Source organism: Sebastes umbrosus, chromosome 14, assembly GCF_015220745.1.
Source record: "Sebastes umbrosus isolate fSebUmb1 chromosome 14, fSebUmb1.pri, whole genome shotgun sequence".
Taxonomy (NCBI): domain Eukaryota; kingdom Metazoa; phylum Chordata; class Actinopteri; order Perciformes; family Sebastidae; genus Sebastes; species Sebastes umbrosus.
This window is the reverse complement of record NC_051282.1, coordinates 8,988,662-9,010,964: the sequence shown is the minus strand read 5'-3', so window position 1 is coordinate 9,010,964 and position 22,303 is coordinate 8,988,662. Positions and strand designations below refer to the sequence as shown.

Below are 22,303 nucleotides of genomic sequence, written 5' to 3'. Positions count from 1 at the left end.
GTCATTCCCAACAGCCTTTTACTGGCACAAAATGCAGTATATCACAGATCACATGGTTAAGATCATATCTGCCTGTTTTACACTCTTTGGCTTCGTGTGCACATGAAGCCTCAGAAATGAACCCTTTTCCGAACCAATTTGCTGGAAAGCTTCAATGCTTCATGAAGCTTCAGCTCGCCATCACTAATATGTGCACACATACTAATCATAGGTCAAAAGCTCATACACTTGACATGCTCTGGGAAGTATCCACCCTGTAAAGACAGATAGGGGAGAGAGATGGGAGACAGTAGAAGAAGAGGAGAATGACTTTGGATATCAGTCACACTGGTATTTACTTTATTTAATTTATCAATGCTATGTCTTTGTAATGTTAGATTGTGATGGAGTTGGTTGGTGGTGTTGAACGTTTTTTTCTGAAACATAATTTCCACATCATTATCAAAATGTATCAAACACTGCACATTAACCTTATGAATACAGAAGAATGAGAACAGTAAATGACAGTAAATTTGGCTGAATTATAAAAGGAAGAAGTGGTAAAATGAAGAGCCGTTTGGGAGCCGAAAGAGCCGGCTCTTCTTTGGTGAGCTGAGCCAAATGATCTGGCTCACTAAAAAGAGCTGAAATTCCCATCACTACTGTATTGTAATCTCTGATGACCACTGGAGGGCGCTGTATACAGATTATTATAACCTATAGTAGTTATTGTGTAAGCCATGGGGCGGCGCTGGTTATTAACCACCGCTAACAATCAAGAGAAGAAGAAGAGCAGTCCTCCACAACGCCTCCCTCCTCCGGATCAAAATAGAGCCGTTGAGGTTGGATCTGTTCTGAGCAGCTGACATCAACCAGAGATGGCTGCTACCGGAGTGCTTCCCTTCATCAGGGGGGTAGACCTCAGTGGAAACGACTTCAAAGTGAGCATTTTAATCAGTATTTGTTGAGTTTATATCCACCGCTGCTGGGCAACTGACTGCTAAAGCTAATCTAAGTTAGAGACGGCTAACGGCTGAGCTAGCTTAGCTTAGCTCGCTATCATTGGGCGTTAGCTAGTTGTCAGATGTTTGACATGTCTGCTGTGTCGGCCACGAGCAGCCAGTATGTTAATATAAACATGTTTCTATTTAAGGGGAATAGTGCTGTGAATGTAGCGTTACTTCATTATTATGTTAGGTTAGTTTATTCTGGGTAGTTTGCGATAATAACCTTGTTTCCAACGTCACGTTAGCCACATTAGCTTCACTGTAGGCTAACTTTGACTCTGAGTCAGAACCACGAGCTCTCTGTGCCAGAACATGTCAGCTTTATAAAGCCTTTAAGTTAGGTAATTATGTGGTCAAAAACAATAGCTAACGTTTTAGAGTTTGTTGACTCAATGTCGTCATACTTGTAGACACATTTTGCTGAGAGCTTAGTTTAGGGAAGTTGAGAAGGCAGCTCTGGTTGGCAGCTTTGACAGCTGATATCATGTATCTGGCATGTGTATGAACTATATGTGTGACATTACTTAACACTAGCTGCCATGTCAGTATGAGAGTAGTACAGATAAGCTGGAGAAACAACTTTTTTTTTTATCTGGCTGGATGATGATCTAATTTTAGACTGTGTAGGATGACGTCATTTCCTCTGCCAAGTTGTGCCATAGACTTGTGCCATTATGACTTTAACTTTTCAGGTTTCTTATCCTGACTGTAAAATATATTAAAAGTGAACATCACAGCTGGCCAGATGTTTGCTGCATTTACTCATGTAGCTAAGTTGTAAATGACTTGTGGATGTTTGACAATTTGTACCCATCACGCCCATCCACAAAGACAGGCAAAACAAGATTCAAGCCCTTTATTGTTATTGTGTAGTACAACGAAATTAGATCCCATAGGTGCTAATGAAAAGATACTACAATAAAAAGAGAGATAGTGCAATAGAAATATAAAAGATAATACAATATAAAAATACAATATGTATATTGATGAGACAGTTTTGCCAGATTATTGCACAAAGTGTCCATCAGATAATTATATAATTATTGCACAGCATCATATAATCATTTCACAGAATGATCAGCATATGTTATTGCACATATCCGTAACAGTAGATTTACAGTATTTACATAATACACAACAACATGGTTGATGTCAACTTCTAATTTTGTATGTAGACATTTACTGTTCTCATTCTTCTGTATTCACCATGTTAATGTGCAGTGTTGGACACATTTTGATAATGATGTGGAAATTATGTTTCAGAAAAAACCTTCAACACCCTCCACCAACTCCATCACAATTTAACATTACAAAGACATAGCATTGATAAATTAAATAAAGTAAATACCAGTGTGACTGATATCCAAAGTCATTCTCCTCTTCTTCTACTGTCTCCCATCTCTCTCTCCCCTATCTGTCTTTACAGGGTGGATACTTCCCAGAGCATGTCAAGTGTATGAGCAGTCTGCGATGGCTGAAACTGAACAGGACAGGACTGTGTTACCTCCCAGAGGAGCTGGCCTCTCTGCAGAAGCTGGTGAGATATTCAGGGCTATTTGCTAGTTATTAGCTTTAGGGCAGCTTCGACCGTTGCCATGGTAATAGACCTCCAAATCAGTATCCAAATGCCTAATTTTTTAAATATTTTTTTTATATTTAAGTATGTGATAATAATGTATAAATCCCAATACAGCCAATGAAATAAATAATCCCACAACATTATTTATTATTCATATTCAACATTAATTATTATTAGTTATTCTCAGACGGCTATCGCTGTTTGTTATGTGTAGAGGTTCATGTTTGTACAGTAGTGCGGCAGCGCCACTGTCCAGAAGCTTTGAATACCTTCGAATATTTCTCACCGAAGCTTCGAAGCCCAAAAAATGGTATTTGGGACATCCCTAATTAGCTTTTCCTCACATTTCTAAATATGGAGGCATTAAATAGGACCTATTATGCTTTTGTGCTTTTCCTTTAGTGTGTTATATAGTTTGTTGTCCATGTAAAAGGTCTTCAAAGTTACAAAAGCCAAAGTCCACGCCAAAGGGAGTTACTCTCCCCCACAGAAACACTGCTCCTGAACTGCCTGAAATGCTTTGATCAAGTCATGCCTTTTCTTCCATAACGTGGTGATGTCACCAAGTAACATATTTGCATTGTTTATCTAATCAGATGTGCATTTCACCAGTGAAACCTCGCCTGATTAAGAGCACACACAGCCCTACTTTAATCCCCAATATCTTTGATAGTATTATCTAATCTAAACCTCCAAAGCTGGCTACGCTGAAAAGGTGCTTCATGCTAACATGCTTGATCTTAACCAGGTCTAGGTAAATAAGATTAGTCTGTTATCATGGCTAGGAGTCCCAGTGTCTGGTGTGTGTTTATCTATCTTGATTTTTTACCCTGTTTGCAGTTGAATCACTCTATTTAGAGACAAAAGGGCATCGGTGCAAGAAGTGCATTGCACAGCGGTGACCAGGGCACCTTGTAGAGCGCATTTATGTTTTAGATTGTGTTTTGTTTGTGCAGTGCACTGTGTATCTGTAAACCAAAACCTCTGTGTTTTCCTTCTTTAGGAGCATCTTTCAGTGAGTCACAACAGCCTGACCACTTTACATGGAGAACTGTCCAGCTTACCGAACCTACGGGTAACTGACACCCACAACACGCATAAGAAAATACACATAAAGCACATGCCGATTTCTTCCACTGGCCATAAGCATAAGCACTATTGATTTTAATATAATGCTTTGACTATGGCCTGTTTCTACGTGTACCAATGTGTAGTTCTAATAGAGCCCTAAATGTGTTTCACTTTGTGTGCAGGCGGTGGTAGCCAGAGCCAACAACCTGAAAAACTCTGGAGTCCCCGATGACATCTTTCAGCTAGATGACCTCTCTGTGCTGGTACATAATAATCTCACACAGTTACTCCTTCTCTGTTTATCAAACCTTTGAAGATTTTCCTTTACAGTCTACCTACAATTATTTCTACAACATGCTTCCTTTCCTTATTTTCTGGTCCACTGCCTTAACTTTACACCTATTACCTTTCCCTCTTTTTCAAATGACTTTACTGTCCCGAAAAAAAAACAGTCTCCCAGACAGTATTTTCATGAAAAACAATACATTTCCCTTTTTTCTCCTTCAGGACCTGAGTTACAATCAGCTGTCAGAGATCCCCAGGGACCTGGAGAACAGCAGGAACATGCTGGTGCTGAATCTGAGCCACAACAGCATTGACTCCATCCCCAACCAGCTGTTCATCAACCTGACAGACCTGCTGTATCTGGACCTGAGCGACAACAAGCTGGACAGCCTGCCACCCCAGATGAGACGCCTGGTTCACCTGCAGACGCTCACGCTGAACAACAACCCGTTGATGCATGCCCAGCTGCGGTAAGAAGACACGTTTCCTCTATCCTTTACTTCACACCTTTACCAAAACACCTAGAAATTCATAGGTCGCATGTTAGGCCTAAATCTAAGTGGTATATTTATTTAGATAACAGAAATATGCATTTATTTAATGCTGTTCTAATTCTTTTAATCTGTGTGTCTGAGCAGCCAGCTGCCAGCCATGGTGGCATTGCAGACTCTCCACCTGAGAAACACCCAGAGGACCCAGAGCAACATGCCCACCAGCCTGGAGGGTCTGACACAACTAGCAGGTAACACACACACACACACACACACACACACACCACTCTCTTGTTTCTTCCAGACCAATTATTTAGGGACCTGGCACACTTTCCTTCATACATTATATCCTCACACTCTCTTTCTGGAGAAACATACTTTTAAAAAAAAAAAAACATGTTCCCTCTGTTCCTCCTCTCTCTCTATCTCCCCCCAGATGTTGACCTGTCATGTAACGACCTGTCTCGGGTGCCAGAGTGCCTCTATTCACTGGGCAGCTTGAAGAGACTCAACCTAAGCAGTAATCAGATCTCAGAACTGTCCCTCTGCATTGACCAGTGGACTCAGCTGGAGACGCTTAACCTGAGTCGTAACCAGCTCACCTCAATGCCGGTAAGGACAATGATGATTACACATCTGTCTCAAGAAGCCACTCTTTTTTTTTACCACCAGTGTTTAGAAAGCCGTGTACCTGGAGTTGCTTCAATATTACAAATGAGATTTGAAATCTAGAAATCAAAGAGATGAATAGCTGAAAATCTGGGCATCTGTATGGCTAAATACAGAGAAATATGTGAATGTGGGTGAACCAACCCTTCAATAACAAATTGGTTTACGGAGTGATTTACTTATCTGACTTACTTTCTTGCTAGAATTCTGTATTTCTGTTATTTTAATGCTTGTCTTTTTATTATTTGTGTAAAATGTCTAAGGTTTAAAGTTTGCTCATGTGTCTCCATCCAGTCTGCAATCTGTAAGCTGGCCAAACTCAAGAAGCTGTATGTAAACTCAAACAAATTGGACTTCGATGGTGTTCCACCTGGCGTGGGCAAACTGGCCAGCCTCACTGAGTTCATGGCCGCTAACAACAACCTGGAACTCATCCCAGAGGGACTCTGCAGGCGAGTGTAACACACAATCAAACACAGATTGATTTTTTTTTTTTTTTTACATCTCGATTGCGGATTCTTTCATCGAACATGTTTCCCTGAAAGGCTGAGTCTTTTTGAAGAACCATTCAAGGTTCATTTATACAGCTATGTAAAAAAGTATTAGCAATAGCAGATTCTGTGTACATGACCTATTTTGTCACCACACTACAATATGCAGTTATGTGAACATGTGGTTTTGTGCTGTTTGTCTAGGTGTGGCAAACTGAAGAAACTGGTGCTGAATAAGAACCGCCTGGTAACACTGCCTGAGGCCGTCCACTTCTTGACTGACTTGGAGGTATACTAACGTCACTACTAGTAAAGTACTCAGATAATACTGGACTTAAACAGCATTTATATTGGGTAAATGGTGGATTAATGTGAGTTTGATTACTTTGTAAAAGTGTCTAAGTGGATTAAAGTAATCTGGCTGTAACCTCCCTCATGACTGGAGAGAAAACGTTGGACAAAGTATGTTACAACAAATATAAGAAAGAAATAGGATACAGTAGGGATGTCACCAGAGCCGATACTTCGCCACCAAGTCGATGCCAAATTTCTGAAAACATGTTGGGACTTGTTTTTCTAAAGTATTGTAGGTACCGGGGGATCGGAGCTTGAAACTAACAGTATCCTGGGGACGATAGAAAGTTTCCCTGATGATGCTGCATTGTGAACAACAAATCCGCGTTGAAATCGGCAGAAGCAGAGCTAGTAACGTTAGCTGTTAGCAGCCAGTGGGCAGCACAGTCCTGCTTGGCTAAATAACGTAACTAACAGCTAACGTACAGAGGTTGCATTGAGTTACATTATGATGCGTTCAAGGTGTATTTTATAAAATATAAGGTATTAGTCGAGTATTACGTGAGGGTAAATTGTAATGTTATCATGATGTGTACAAATGCAATCTTGAACCGTTTAGTTTTTGGCGAAAAACTTGATGTGGATCATCAGAGATTAATAATAAATTTGCAAAAAACAGCATTCAAATGAGGAGTGTACATGGGATTTATTGTTCTGTTTTTATACCGTGGTATCGAATTCGGTATCGAGAATCGTTGAATTTCACCGGTATTGGTATTGACTACTAAATTTCTGGTATCATGACATCCCTAGGATACAGTTAGATAAAAAATATGTAATATTATTTGACATAGAATAGTGACATCATGAAAAATCTTTTGAAATTTTTACCATACGGTGATGTTGTAAATTAGAAGAAAAAAAGTTAAAAACAATAAAATCATAATACAGTAAATAAGTTTCTGTAGGAATATTATATAAATAATGTACAGGACTTGAAATGATAAAGCAATAAAATGTAGTGCTCTGTAACGTCATAATGTTTGCATCAAATACATATATTTCATTGTCTCAAAGATTACCACAAATATTTTCCCATTCATTTCTCTATCTGTAGATTCTGGATGTGCGTGAGAACCCCAACCTGGTGATGCCTCCGAAACCAGTCGACAGAGCAGCAGAGTGGTACAACATCGACTTCTCCCTACCGAACCAGCTCCGGCTGGCCGGGGCCTCGCCTGCTACTGTAGCAGCCGCCGGAGGAGGTATGTGTATTTATGTCTTTAACTGCATGTAGAGTTTTGTACATGAATGTATACAGTAACAGTGCCCCTTGTTCTTCTGTCAATAAACTTGTGTACATGTGTCCAGGAGCCAGCCCCCGAGATCCCCTGGCGAGGAAGATGAGGCTAAGGAGGAGGAAGGACTGTTCTCAAGATGATCAGGCAAAGCAGGTGCTGAAGGGCATGAGTGACGTCGCACAGGATAAGAAGAACTTGGAGGTGAGGGAGGAAAAGATAAAGAAAGATGGCTACACAGCCCACAGGAAGAATGCTAAACACAATCTGGTTCATTTACATTTAATTAACCAAGAAATCTGCTAATTTTGCAGGAGAATGGGGAATTGAGTTATAGTGAATTAAAGGTCCGGCGCTGGGACAAGAGTCTAGAGAAGCCTCATCTGGACTACTCTGAGTTCTATGTGGAGGACGTGGGGCAGGTAATCTGTGTGTGTGTGATCTAACTGTTCTCAAATACAACCAACCAAAGTGCCCCCGAAGATTGATTTATACAAATGTCAAATTAGATTTTTCTGCTTTGCATTGTGCAGATATCAGCGTACATATCTCTTCTGTTTCCCCGTCCTCCAGATTCCAGGTGTATCGGTGTGGCAGATAGAGAACTTTATTCCAATGCAAGTGGACGAAGCTTTCCATAACAAGTTCTATGAGGCTGATTGCTACATCATCCTCAAGGTAACGCATCAAATCTGCCATCATTTACATGAGATACGTGTCAGTAGAATGAATGGACGGACCGTCATTACTTAGATTATCATCAGACAAATTGGATTAATCAAACAACATAGATTATTCTTGGCTACAGCTGGAACATCTGTAAGTTTTCATGTACGACATCCTTCTTACATTCTTCTTTTTGCAATTGTAGACTTTCGAGGATGACAACGGCGCACTGAACTGGCAGATCTACTACTGGATCGGCCAGGAAGCCACTCTGGACAAGAAGGCCGGCTCCGCCATCCACGCCGTCAACCTCAGGAATTTCCTCGGAGCGGAGTGCAGGACGATACGGGAGGAGATGGGAGATGAGAGCGAGGAGTTCAGTGCCGTATGTATAAATATACTGTGCACAGACAGTACAAATATATCAGGCACGCAGAGATAAACACACAAATAACTAACAATCTAGAAACTTCTGATCAATCTAAGCTTTAGCATGAGGTAAAATCACTGTGGCTTTTTGTCTCGCGTGCAGGTGTTTAACAATGAGATCTCCTACATTGAGGGAGGAACAGCCAGCGGATTCTACACTGTGGAGGACACACACTATTCTGTCAAGTAAGCTTTTTAAAGAGAATTTCAACAAATATAACAAATGTTTTCGAAGAAGAAGATGAAGATTACCAACCCTAGCTTTAAGTCGAACAAATATATTATATTATTTATCTTTGGCTTTTATTTGTAGTAATCTCGATCTTTGTTTTGAAAAGCTGCTCAAAATCAAGTTTATTTGGAGTCTGACTTCATTTTATAATTTTTTTGCTTGTAGCTTGCACATTTAGCTGTAATGAATTGAGCATTCTGTGGTGTAAACTACTGCGTCTGTATGGTCTGGAAACATTCTTTTTTAATCCGGTTTTAATCCTTTTGTGTGTCTTATCAGGTTGTACAGAATTTATGGCAAGAAAAACATCAGACTGGAGTCTGTACCTGCGAAGGCCTCCTCCCTCGATCCCCGGTAACTCTCACACACCCTTTCTGCCTTATATAACACATGACGTACACTTGCATTCTTTGCCACACACTCCCTGCTTTCTAATGCATCCCTCTTCTCTCTGTTTGACATAATCATAGCAGTTACTGTAGACCTCCAGTTGATTTGTTGCTCATTTCTTCCTGCTGCTATTTGATATGTACGCTGTGTGTCATTTTAGTGTGGAACTTGGAGCATTGTGTCCATGACATCCTGCTTTTTTCCTTTTGTCAGGTATGTCTTCCTGTTGGACACAGGCCTGGACATCTTTATCTGGAGAGGAGCCAACGCTACTCTCAGCGGCACCACAAAGGCCAGGTAGGGAACAAATCAACAAGTAACACAAACTTTTCTGACACTTGGAAGGCAAATCTCAAGTTGGTTTCCATGTTAGGAGGGGCACAATTAAAATAAAAAAAGAAACTTAAATCAAAAGCAAAACTGAACTTGTCGGCTTTTACTTCTTTACTAGCTTGACGAGCTGTCTTACTTAGGTGGAAGGATTCTGCCCCTCCTTCCCTCTCACACTGGATTAGAGACATTATGTCTCTATGAATCTAGTGAAAATCCATTACGCTACCTGGCGAGCAGAGTACATTTTACAAAGTGTGCACCCCTAATTGACATTTTTTGAGAAACCCCCTACAGTAATCTTAGAGTAGCTTTTTTATTTTTTTAATTATCATGTTATTTATTTATTTATTTTTTCTTTTCATATTCTATTTATTAATTTTGATTGCCTTTATTTTTTATTTACTTTTTCTGTTACTATTAAGGTATATTATAGATAATTTCTCTGTATTGTTGTCTATAATTTTAACTTTATTTATCCATAATTTGGAATATGTGCTGTTGTTGCCCATGTGTTTGTTTTATTATGAGCAGATGGATATGAATGATCATATAAACATTTAAAAATGTTTATTACACGGCTTTGTTGAATACTCGATTCTGATTGGTAAATCACAGCGTTCTACGGTCTGTAATTTTATCACAGCAGACTGTTGCCATGTATAACAGGCCGTTGCTATGGGCGCAGTTCAGATGTCGGACTCTGGCGAACCATTTTTGTGTCAAATTATTGATTTCTTAAGTAAGTAGCCGTGTAAAAAGCAGGATATTGGTTTTGCAGCATCGCCCTGGTTGAGTTTATTTCACAACAATGACCTTTACCCTTACTTATTGTGTGAGAAAAAATCTTTTTAAATTAGATTTAGTTTATTGGTGAAAGGTGACAACAACATTTCTTGTACAGTTACTGTTTTAGTCATTATTAACAATCAATAAAAAGACTTTGGAAAGACTTTAAATATAGTGATGCAAAGTGTGTGTGCATTGTTTTCATCTTTCAGGTTATTTGCAGAAAAGATCAATAAGAATGAGCGTAAAGGGAAGGCAGAGATCTCAACCCTCATGCAGAACCAGGAGCCTCCAGAGTTCTGGGAGGTACTGGGAGGACAACCAGAGGAGATCAAGAAACACGTACCAGAAGACTTCTCTCCTGTCAGACCTAAACTATACAAGGTAAGTCTTTTTAGCCTTTATACGGCACTACTCTCCGCAACTAACTTCACCCTGTGAATGTTAATGTGGTCTACAGTAGAAGCGTACATGCAGCGTTAAGGTAGTGTAGGTGTAATGCAAATTGGTCAGTGTTGTAGGAGGTGTGTAGGATTTACTGTTGAGCTTTCTGCTTTATCACAGCCTTGAAGTCACATGTAACTGTGTTTTTGTAAATTGGCCCATGATGATGTGCAGTATGTGGGATAGACCAAATACCAAAAATGTTTTAAGAAAAATGACTCTATAGCTGAGGTGTAGACTCGGGCCACATGACTTGAGTCAGACTCGAGTCAAAAATTTGATGACTTAAGACTTGACTTGACAAAATTTTAAAAAGGCTTTCAATTCGACTTGAACTTTCACAACAATGACTCATGACTTCACTTGGACTTCAGCGTTTTGACATGAGAATACTTGATACTTTCCCCAAAGCCCAAAGATTAAAAAGTATGTTATCTAAAAAGTGCGTGCAAGGAGACGATCAACTGCCCGGTACCGGAGGTAACTCACCCAGCGTTGGAGATGTTGGGTTTATTCACTTTTTGAGAGATCCTTTATTGATTTGTTTGAGAAGAGGATTCACTCGTGGGGGAAAATAACTGAACTGAACTGAATTTCTTTCTTTTGTTTTTAATCGCTGAATCCCCAAAAAGTGGTGTTTTTTTATTGAACTCTAAACTCTCGGCTATTGTGAATATTATTGGGTAATGTTATACTAATGAGCACCAGTTGGCGCCAGTAACTCTGTTAAAATGGCATTACATTTGGTGAAAAGCGCATTATGACTTGTTTAGGACTTCAAACTCCAAGTTTAGGACTTGGGGCTTGAAACTTACTTGTGACTTGCAAAACAATGACTTGGTCCCACCTCTGCTTTATAGTAACTGAGTCAAACAGGTGTAGCGTCCTGCTATCACTACCACCAGAGGTTGATATATTTTGGCTCATCACATACACACCCATCCCTGTCACAGACACACCTCCATCTTTAAACCAGTCCAATTATTCACCTTATGTTCCATCCAAGATGGCGCAGTGCTATGAGGAAGTGGTGAGACCGTCCTGTTGGAGCAGAAATTTGACGACCATCTTCTTTACTTGTTTATAGTCTGCCTTGCACAAATCTGTCTTGCTGAAATTAATTAATTAATTAATTCCTGGGAGATCTCCGGCCCGAGATCATATGTTCCTTGAAGTTTCATGCTACAGTAGCTGTAAACCAACCCTCTAGTGACTTTTCATAAAACACAGACTGCACTTGATTCACGTGACTCAGAGGTAACTCCAGTCAAATCTGATTTGTATTCCTTTTTACTTTATTCTTTTTTTGTGAGTGAATTGAACTGAACTAATTGTTTCACAAGTGAACTGACTAGAACTGAACTGATAGTGGAACTAGAAGTGAACATTATTTTGTTCTGGGGATTTACGGGAGTGGGAAATACAGACTGGATTTTGGGGTTTTCTGTAAGGAACCGTTTTCTCTGTTGTGTTTTCTTTGCCTGACCTTTAACTGCTAAACCTGCAGTAGGCAGAATGTTTTTGGCATCATTGGGCGAAAATTGCATAATAACCGTTCAGCAAATTGTAATTCAAGAATGAATGTTGTGTTTTATTATGCTATATGCTTTAGTCCTTTTGTGCAGTTGACTAACTTAAAAATATTGACTCACAAGCCTGATGAAATATATTTAGGCGTTGACCTAACAGGCAGCCCCAACAAAGCAACTGGTCATACCGTTACACTGGTTAGTTGGCCGCATATCAGCCATAAAACTGGTCAGACTATTTCCACATTTACATGTGAACTCCCATGCAACAGGAGGTAATTAACAAAGGGGAAAAAAGGCCAAATAGTTTGTGACCTATGTACATGTGTGTCAGTAACAAAATGTCTATGACAAGGGGAGCACTCTTAAAAGTCAAGGCAACAGATCACATTGCTAGAAAGGAAATCCCACTTCATTGATGTTTTCTTTATCATTGTCCTGTAGGTGGGCTTGGGTCTGGGCTACCTGGAGCTGCCACAGATTAACTACAAGCTGTCAGTCGAGCACAAAGACCGCAAGATCAAACTGGACACTTCGCCAGAGATGAGACTGGTATGTTTATCTGCTGCATATTCACTAGAGGGCATGATTATGTGGCTGACATAATGCTACAAGAATGTTTCAAATTTCCATTTCCTACTTCACTTTCTTTTTTTTTTATTTTACATCCTCCTCTTCTCAATATTTCCATCCCTCTCCACAGGTGCAGTCTCTGCTCGACACAAAGTGCGTGTACATCCTGGACTGTTGGTCTGACGTGTTCATCTGGATCGGGAGGAAGTCTCCGCGTCTCGTCCGAGCCGCCGCCTTAAAACTGGGTCAGGAGATCTGCTCCATGCTGCACCGGCCCAAACACGCCAGCGTCACGCGCAACCTGGAGGGCACCGAGTGCCAGGTAATACCCCACCACTTCAAATGCTGCTGCAGACCTGAGACTGTGGGAAGTAAAAATGTTAGGTCAGCAAAACCAATTTTAAAAAATCAACAACATCCACTTGCTTTACCTGCTGTCTTGTAAAGGTCTTGGTCTGTTGTGAAGGGATAAATAAATACACCTTACTGACCATTTGCAGTGTGACAGATAAATGGATGTTCACTTGTGCACAATTCTGCAAGAAGGAAGAAAACAAACAATGTTTCAAGTGTAATGTTGCTCTTATTTTACACCCTTGAAAATACATTAATAGTTTAGTTTATTTGAGAGAAGGGACAGTGCAAATGAATAAATACACATGGTAAAATAAAAGCCAGAATTAGCCAACAGGCTATTTTTCATCTGTAGGCCCTGGCCAAGGTATTACAAAAGGCTTCCTAAAATACATCAAAACAAAAAACAGGGCACGCAGTTTATAGATTTGAAAAGGACACACAGGTTTTAAAAGCAGTAGTGACATATATACATTACACAGTATACGACTTTGCAAGCAAGCAGACATATAGATAGCAGCATCAAAAACATAGTTTAGTGCTGACGTGTATGTATTAATCATCCATTGTTTTGTTTGGTTACTGAAAGATATGTAAGTGTTTAGTTATCTAATGTGAATTGGAATTATATTCGACTCTCTTGAACCTCTGAAAGACCAGGCTGACTGGCTAAAGGCACTTTATCACAACGGAATAGTCTAATCTCCTCTTACAGACCCCTAGTGTATCGGTTCTTTTGTTGATATAGACTATTTCAAAGTTCTAAATGTGTCCCAGTTTATTTCCTGTTGCAGCGTATGTGAATGACATCAGCTAACAGGAAGTTGGCATAGACCCAAGCTGTTGCCTAGCAATGCAATTCTATATCTATAGGCTACAAGTGGCGGTAGAGCTGAGTCATGCATGGATGACTTTGTATACCAAGCACAAGTTAACAATATTTTATTAGTTAAAATCTGATAATGGGCAGTGATGGAAGTGCTTTGAGTTTTATGCCTCCACGACAGCCATGGAGGAAGGCAGGTTTTCCATCTGTACTTACGTACGTCTGTCCCATTTTCATGGACGTGATATCTCAAGAACGCCTGGAGGGAATTGATTCAAGGATGAACTGATTAGATTTTGGTGGTCAAAGGTCACTGTGACCTCACAAAACTAATTTTTAGCCATAACTAAAGAATTCATGTGCTAATTATGACAATTTCACACCAATGTCTAATAGGATGAAATGATGAAGTGATGACATTTTGGACAGACATGGATGTAAACTGCAACTTGGCTGGTTGGCGGAGGCATACAAGTGCTTTTTTGTATAATGATTTGAGTGGTTTCAGCGTACTAAGTTTGGCATGTTACCAGCTTGTTAAACAGTAGGTCAGATGAGTGAAACTCATAGAATGTATAAACATCTTAGCAGTCTCCGTAGACATGATTTCTAGTGAATCGTAAATTTGCAAGATTGAACTGGACCCTTTTGCAGTGTTTTCTTACACTGTTCCCCTGCTACAAGTACATGAGGGTCACTAGTGGGGCTATTGGTTTTGCAGTAGAACATGCTGACCGTTGTGACCATGTTGTGACCTGAGCCATTGAACTGGTGAGATTAGCCGCAGCATCTGCTTTGGTTCTGCCATGTACAAATAAAACCGTGTCGTCTACGTACATTAGGGTTCCGACTTCAGGACAAACAAATAGAAAGTCGTTGATGTATCGACTGAACAGGAGTGGATAAAGAATCGACTATATGATGTGAAGTACTACCTGCATAATATTAGCATGTATATCAAATCCAGTACAATGGTAAACACATTGGTTAAATGCTGTCATCAAGTTTAGCTCCTATTCTTCACAGTATAACTTAATCTTAGTTGCTCTTCTTCCTCTTCCTCAGGTGTACAAGTCCAAGTTTAAGAACTGGGATGATGTGTTGAAGGTGGACTACACCAGAGCAGCTGAGACTGTACAACAGAAAGACAAAGACAACCTACTGGGCAAGGTCAGTGATACATATGTGTGTGTTTGTTTAAAATATCTAAATGCTGATACTTTGATAGCAGGATACCAGTGGTTCATAAAATAGTAATTTAAAATATACACTGTCCAAAACCAGAAATATGTTAGATGTTTCATCTTTAGCTGCTTGTGTGTTGTTATCACAGTAAGTGTTTATCTGTGTTTTCTCTCTCAGGTGAAGAAGGACGCAGAGAAGAAAGACCAGATGAAAGCCGACCTCACAGCCCTCTTCCTCCCCAGGCAGCCAGCCATGGCCCTTACTGAGGTAACAACACACGTATGGTTGCTGTTTTTCCTTTATACTCACTATTTTTATAGGTGAATTTACACAAATACTTTTCTGTCTAGGCTGAGCAACTGATGGAGGAGTGGAATGAGGACCTGGATGGCATGGAAGGGTTTGTGTTGGAGGGAAAGAAGTTTGCTCGCCTGCCTGAGGAGGAGTTTGGACACTTCCACACCCAGGACTGCTACGTCTTCCTCTGCAGGTATGGATGTGTAAGACCGTGCACTGATGTCCGGAATCAAGCAGAGGTGGAAATTCAGGGCTTGAGGGAGTACATCAAGCCAGACACATCACTTAAATTGTTTATAGATTTAACTTTGGAGTGTTATTTATCCTCCTTCTTGACAAGCTAGCATGAGAAGGCAGAATCCTTAGTTTTTCTAGTTTCATATGATATCAGAACCTTTACTATGTCTCTAAAACTCAGCCTGCTACAGCCTCTGAAAGACAGTAAAGTCTCTGTCTCAGGGGGTTAAACAGAATATTAGAGTTTAAGTTTTATAGAATATTCAGGGCCCTACCTTAATACAAAAATGTATGCATTCACGCAGAGAAGAGAAGTGGCTGCAGTGGCTTGATACTTGTTCTGTCAAAGTGACTCGTTGTCTTACACTAATCTCGCTCTGCTTTCTTAGATACTGGGTGCCTGTGGAGTATGAAGATGATGAGAAGAAGGAGGGCGAAGGCGGCGCAGGCGGTGTAGGAGGTGTAGGAGGTGTAGCAGGTGCAGGAAGAAGAGCGGCAGCAGCAGAGGATGATGAGGACAAACAGGCCGAGGAGGACTTCCAGTGTGTGGTGTACTTCTGGCAGGGCAGGCAGGCCTCCAACATGGGCTGGCTCACTTTCACCTTCTCGCTGCAGAAGAAGTTTGAGAGTCTTTTCCCTGGAAAACTGAAGGTATCCGGATAGATTTGTACACATTCTTGGACATTGTCACGCTGACAATCAGACTCTGAGCATAACAGTTTTGGGTTTTTTTTAACACTATTGTGCTGAATTGATAACCATAGCCTTTTCTTGCTGTTTAGGTGGTGCGTATGACCCAGCAGCAGGAGAACCTTAAGTTCCTGTCCCATTTCAAGAGGAAGTTTATCATCCACAAAGGGAAGAGGAAACAGAACACTGACTCTGCTCAGCCCTCCCTCTACCACATACGCACCAATGGCAGCGCACTTTGCACCAGGTAACTATTATTAGATTCATGCACACCAGCACTGTCACAAGCTTCCTCCAGAGAAGTCTTGATGATAGACGAGTTTTTTTTTTTTCCTTTTTAACATTTTTTTTCTTTGTTTTTCACCTTTCATCTCTCTCTCTCTTAGGACCATCCAGATTGGAACAGATTCCAGCAATCTCAACTCAGAGTTTTGCTCCATTCTCAAGGTTGCGATTATTTTTAAATCCCACAATAATGAAGATATAACAATAATTTGTATGAAGTTCTACCAGAGATGTCTCCTTCTACTTTTGTACTGTTTAAATGTGACCAAAAAGGTCCTGCCTTTGGTTTCTGTTTAACGGTATGTGTTTTTCTGCAGGTACCGTTTGAGAGCACAGACAATCAGGGCATCGTTTACACCTGGGTGGGCAGAGCCGCTGACCCCGACGAAGCCAAACTGGCCGAGGACATCATGAACAGCATGTTCGATGACACATACAGCAAACAGGTAAATGTTTATGTGCACATAGAATAGAATAGAATAGAATAGAGACTTTGTCATTGTCATGGAAAAAAACGAAAAACAGTTTAGCAGCTCTTGGCAGTAAAAGCAAACATTAAAAGCAAACATAAAAGCATTCAAATCAAAATATAGACAAATAAATGGATCATAAAGTGCAGGTGCCATGATTATGGTACTATGATTATTCTTATATGTGCCTTAGTAGAACTATAATATTCCTATAGTCATGTATAGGGATGTCACGAGAATCGACGTGGCGCTACTTGTTTTTCTACAGCACTGTAGGTACCGTCCTGGCTCCAGACTAACGGCGTCATGTTGTTCCGGGTGCAATAGAAAATGTGTTTGGGAAGCGGTAATGTCACTATCGACGCATCCAGGGAACGCACTCTTAATTTTCCCCAATAATGCTACATTGTGAACGACAAATCTGTTTTCTTAAATTGCCAGGATTAGAGCTAGTTAACGTTAGCCGTTAGAAGCCGGTAAGCAGCACAGTCCTGCACGGAGCTAACAGCTAACGTTAACGGGAGGTGCCATTGATTAACATATGATTCGGGCTCTATTCAGTAAAAATGAGTATTGAGCTAGAAGTTAAATTCTATAGATATCATGATGTGTTCAAATGTTGAATGAATCCAGTTGTTTGAAGGAGATGTTTTCACAGCAATATAAAATAGATAATAGAGAGGGAATTATTACATGTTTAACTTCCTAACAAAACCCAGTATGCAAACTGTAATAAAGGAGTGGATGTTGAAGATCATGGGATTTATTGTTTTACATTTGTTTTTTACCGTGGTATCAAGAATCGTGGAATTTCACTGGTATTGGTATCACCTACCAAATTCCTGATATCGTGACATCCCTAGTCATGTGTATTCATTTCTTTCGTGTGTTTGTAACTTATAATATTGGAAATACTAAGTCTCTTACACTTCAACTGACATATCAACTGCTTTCATCTCTTATTTCTCAACGTACAAAGCAACTGCGTTCAGCGCTTGAATATCAACTGACCATTTCACTGCTTTCCTCCCGTATTGTTTGCTGTTTTTAGTATGTCAATTATTATAAAGGTTATAACAACCCGTTTTCAGCTGCGGGCAAACTTGAATGTTCTTCAGAAAATTTAGACCTTTTCTTCTTTCTTTTTAGTACAACTTGTGTTACTCAAAAAAGCTTGTATTTAAATTCTCCCAAGTAGTAATTCCTCTAAAAGACATGTGAAGTATTTACACAAATGAAATATATTGACCACTTCCCTCTCTGTAAAATGTGTATGGAAAAACTAGATTTCCTCCCGGGGGTTAAGAAAGATACTTTAGCTTCATGTCTTCTCAATAATGGATTTTGCATGAAAGCATATTCTGTCAAACTGATTAATCAATTTGTCTCCAAGGTGATTAATGAGGGGGAGGAGCCAGAGAACTTCTTCTGGGTGGGGATTGGCTCTCAGAAGCCGTACGACGAAGATGCAGATTATATGAAACACGCTCGGCTCTTCAGGTGAGTGGACATTATAATCTCTAGGTATCATGTAGTCATTATAGTTAAAAGAAGCGTGCACAGATTTATAAATTAATATGCAATATTAATACTAACTTCTTTCTCTTTACTTTACTCTGTTTATTTCTCTCCCGGCTCAACCTCTGCCTCCCTCAGGTGTTCAAATGAGAAGGGTTATTTCTCCGTGTCGGAGAAGTGCTCAGACTTTTGTCAGGACGACTTGGCCGACGATGACATCATGTTGCTGGACAACGGCCACGAGGTTTGACAATTGATCATAGACTTGTCTGAATGTCTACAGTGGAATCAGTTTGAATTCATCATTTCATGTGTAATTGTTTTGTATTCATTTTTGTGTTTCTGCCTCATTTCCTTGTTTTCCCTCCTCAGGTGTACATGTGGGTCGGAACTCAGACCAGCCAGGTGGAGATCAAACTTAGTCTCAAAGCCTGCCAGGTTAGTCAGAAACTGCAGTTTTATGTGTACTTGTACGCGCATTTGTCAGTTTTTTTTTTTTTTTTATGTGTTTTATATTTGCGTAGAAACATTTTGGTATTATACATCCATATCCACATCTTAACTAATCCTCTTCCTCTCCAGGTCTACATCCAGCACATGCGCTCTAAGGACGCCGAACACCCAAGGAAGCTGCGGCTGGTTCGGAAGGGGAACGAGCCGCACTGCTTCAGCCGCTGCTTCCACGCCTGGGGGGCTTTCAAAACTACCCTCGCATAGACAAAATCATGCACAGAAACGCTCACATATGCATCAAATGTATTCGCTGCCATGTCATTTTCTACCGGTAAGATGATGATGATGATGTCTATGCCTAACCCAGCTTTACCTGAGCTCTGATTCCTACCCCCCACCCCCCTCCTTCTCAGCGCTGCTGTTCAACAGATTACTGTCAGAGTCTCCCTACAAAAACAGATATAAGTTTAGCACAATATCAGTGAAAGTACTTCTGGTCACTAAGCTGTTGGCTGTTTTCTGTCTTTGGGACAAAATATCACTTGTTTTCTACAAGCTTTTTTGAGAAGCAAGTCTGAATACTGTTGTTAAATTATAGAAGAGAATTATGTTTTGAGATGAAATAGGTCTAAAGGTGTACAGAGGCTTTATAAAAAACCCAAAGGGAGGTGAATGCCCTAACATATCGATCTTTTCTGCTGCTTTCGCGTGGCTTGTGCTGCATGGTCAGTAGTTTTCAGGGGAGGAGGGTTAAAGGGTAACTTTGGTATTTTTCAATCCTGTTTTCAAGTCTTGTTTTTGTGTCTAACTGACTAATAGCGAAAACAATTTCTGAAATTGGTCCAGTATTGAGTGAGAGCATTGAGATGTAGATGTGTTGCTATTGGGGCAAGCTGGCTCTGTCATTTACGTCCACTAAAAGTGCTTGTTTTTGCCATGACAGGCTCCGATTGTTATTAGAAGTGTCTGACATTACGGAAAGAGTCTTGCTCAAGGAGAAGTCTTGTTATAAAATCTGGCGTGTTGCCGGAAGACAACGGTATTTCCACAGAGTAAGACTGCTGTACAGAGTGGGACCTGTTGCATGCCTGATATTCAGATTTCACAACGAGACTTCTCCTTGAGCGGGACTTGGACACAATAACAAACAGACCGTATCAATGGGAAGGTCAGAAAAATGTTTTATTTCTCATTAGGGTTCTTTCCATAATGTAGTCAGACACTTATGATAACAATCTGAGCCTGTCAATGGTAAAAACAAGCACTCTTAGTGAACATAACTTTACGTTGATGCTGCTCACTCGCCCTCACAACTGGTTTTGCAGCTGTCTGTTACGGACTATATACTGGACCAGCTATAGAAATCGTTGTCCCCCATTAGTCACCTAAAACACAAAAGCATGGGAAACTAGTCCAGGTTGAAAAATACTGCACATAACTGCAGGAGTCGCTCCTCCATGCCCGATGCCATTTTTGCGCAGCTCATTTGAAGCAGTCTAAGGCAGATAAAAGTTAATTTTACAGTTTGTATTGTTTTTTTTTTTCATCTTTTGAGGGACTGAACAGAAAACAGCACTATAATTGTTTCTCTGAGGAATGTTGGTTTATACATATATATTTTTCTGTTGTGCGGACTATTCATATAGTATGTTTGTGTGTTGGCCTCGTGCGCCTTCATTGAAACGGGGACGGCCCCTTTCCCCAAAGTCTGATTGGTCACTGCTCTCAGCTCCTCTAACTTGAACTAAGAAACTTTTTTGTATGTTTCAAACCTAACAAAATATTGACTTCCAAAGAGTACAAGTAAAAGTTTGAAGTCATTTGTTTTACAGTTGCATCTATCTGGCCAAAGAAACCTGGAGCAGAGGTCCGGGTGCAAGTTACAATGTGAGACAGAGACTTGTTTTATGTTTTAAGTTTAAGGACAGATGTTTTAATGTGCAATCAGTACTGAAACTAGATAATACTGTATTCTCCTACATTACAGGCTGCATTCAACTTGTCATCTTTTTGCACCATATGAGACATATCTCTATCTAATAAATATAGTGACTTCTGGTTCCACTGATTTCAAGTCAGTAGTTTGTTTGTATGGTTAACGGGTGATCGGTTTAACCTCTTCTAGATCAGTGCCTCCTGGGTGTCAGCTATTTAAGTACAGAACTGCTGCAGTGCTTCTTGTGATCATGTGACCTGTTGTAGTGTGCAGGCATTGGTCCGAGCAAGATCTATCTATGTACCGTATTCTCAAATGGCTGCAACTACCGTCATTTTGTGTCTTCATACTTTATTTTTGTGGGGTGAATTTGTATGCCTGATAGTGTGTTTGAGTCCTACACATATATGTATGTGTGTCTATATGAATATGTGCACATGCTCCTGATGCCACCTGCAGATGCTTTATTTATGTATTTTATATTAAAATAAAATCTCACATCACATATTTTGTCATCCGGCCTAATCTTTGCACTGCTGTGTCATATTACAATTGAAGCCGCAGTTGGTAGAATTGGAGCAAATGTGATCTAAAAAAAGTTATTTTTAAAAATCCTGACAGTAGAATATGAGACAGGTAATCTGAAAAACAATCATGTGCCTCTGTGTCCTGCTGGTGGGTGCTACGCTTCCGTAACGACACCATCGGTTGGGACAGCATTATCAGCGGTAACCGCCTTATGAGAACAGAGCAGCTACCGTGAGCTAGCACGCTCACATGGACGAACATGGCCAGGCCTGGTGATGTCAACAAAGCACGGAGAAACTGGGAGTACAACACACACTGGGAGGGAGAGAGACTTCACTCTGCTAAGGTATAGGCATTACTCCTCTATATCTTTACATAGTTAATAGTTTGTCATAGTAGTCATAGTATAGTATGTCAAAACATTTTTTTTAAAAAGTCATAGTATAGTATGTTGAAAAAAAAAGTCATATAGTATGTCGAAAAAATTTAAAAAGTCATAGTATAGTATGTAAAAAAAAAAGTCATAGTATAGTATGTCGGAAAAATAAAAAAAGTCATAGTATAGTATGTCGAAAAAAAAGTCATAGGATAGTATGTCGGAAATATTTATAAAGTCATAGTATAGTATGTTGATCAAATTTAAAAAAGTCATAGTATGGTATTTCGAAAAATGGTCATAGTATAGTATGTCGAAAAAAGAAAAAAATTCATAATATAGTATAGTTTAGTATGTCGAAAAAAAGTCATAGTATAGTAGGTCGGAAATATTTTAAAGTCATAGTATAGTATATCGAAAAAAAAGTCAGAATAGTATGTCGAGTAGTATTAAAAAATTTGAATTACAAAAAAAAGTGACATGTTAATTAGTGAGCTTTAGAGGAGCTGGTAGGTGGATTTTGTCACCTTCAGGAGCCAGGCTAGCCGTCTACACGGTTCCAGTCTTTATGATAAGCTAAGCTATCCGGCTGTAGCATGCAA

At 40.0% G+C, this 22,303-nt stretch overlaps 1 protein-coding gene across 1 annotated transcript; it reads left to right on the top strand.

The window, feature by feature from the left end:
* Positions 1-698: 698 nt before the first annotated feature.
* flii (FLII actin remodeling protein) lies at positions 699-19,512 on the top strand. Its single transcript, XM_037792376.1, has 31 exons — positions 699-920; positions 2,413-2,523; positions 3,569-3,640; positions 3,819-3,899; positions 4,144-4,391; positions 4,560-4,663; positions 4,849-5,024; positions 5,376-5,533; positions 5,777-5,861; positions 6,984-7,131; positions 7,238-7,368; positions 7,479-7,586; positions 7,738-7,842; positions 8,036-8,215; positions 8,363-8,445; positions 8,771-8,845; positions 9,095-9,178; positions 10,213-10,384; positions 12,418-12,525; positions 12,677-12,868; positions 14,792-14,896; positions 15,089-15,178; positions 15,262-15,401; positions 15,835-16,096; positions 16,228-16,382; positions 16,522-16,582; positions 16,738-16,866; positions 18,284-18,390; positions 18,547-18,652; positions 18,781-18,846; positions 18,991-19,512. Exons 1-31 carry the CDS (start codon positions 858-860, stop codon positions 19,123-19,125), a joined length of 3,840 nt encoding a protein of 1,279 aa, XP_037648304.1. The 5' UTR covers positions 699-857; the 3' UTR covers positions 19,126-19,512.
* The last annotated feature ends 2,791 nt before the right edge of the window (positions 19,513-22,303 follow it).

Excerpts from the sequence above, each read along its gene's own strand:
- flii (XM_037792376.1), top strand. The coding sequence starts at position 858 with ATGGCTGCTACCGGAGTGCTTCCCTTCATCAGGGGGGTAGACCTCAGT. Across the intron at positions 5,534-5,776 it reads ATCCCAGAGGGACTCTGCAG|GTGTGGCAAACTGAAGAAAC; the intron begins GCGAGTGTAACA and ends CTGTTTGTCTAG. Across the intron at positions 12,869-14,791 it reads TGGAGGGCACCGAGTGCCAG|GTGTACAAGTCCAAGTTTAA; the intron begins GTAATACCCCAC and ends CCTCTTCCTCAG.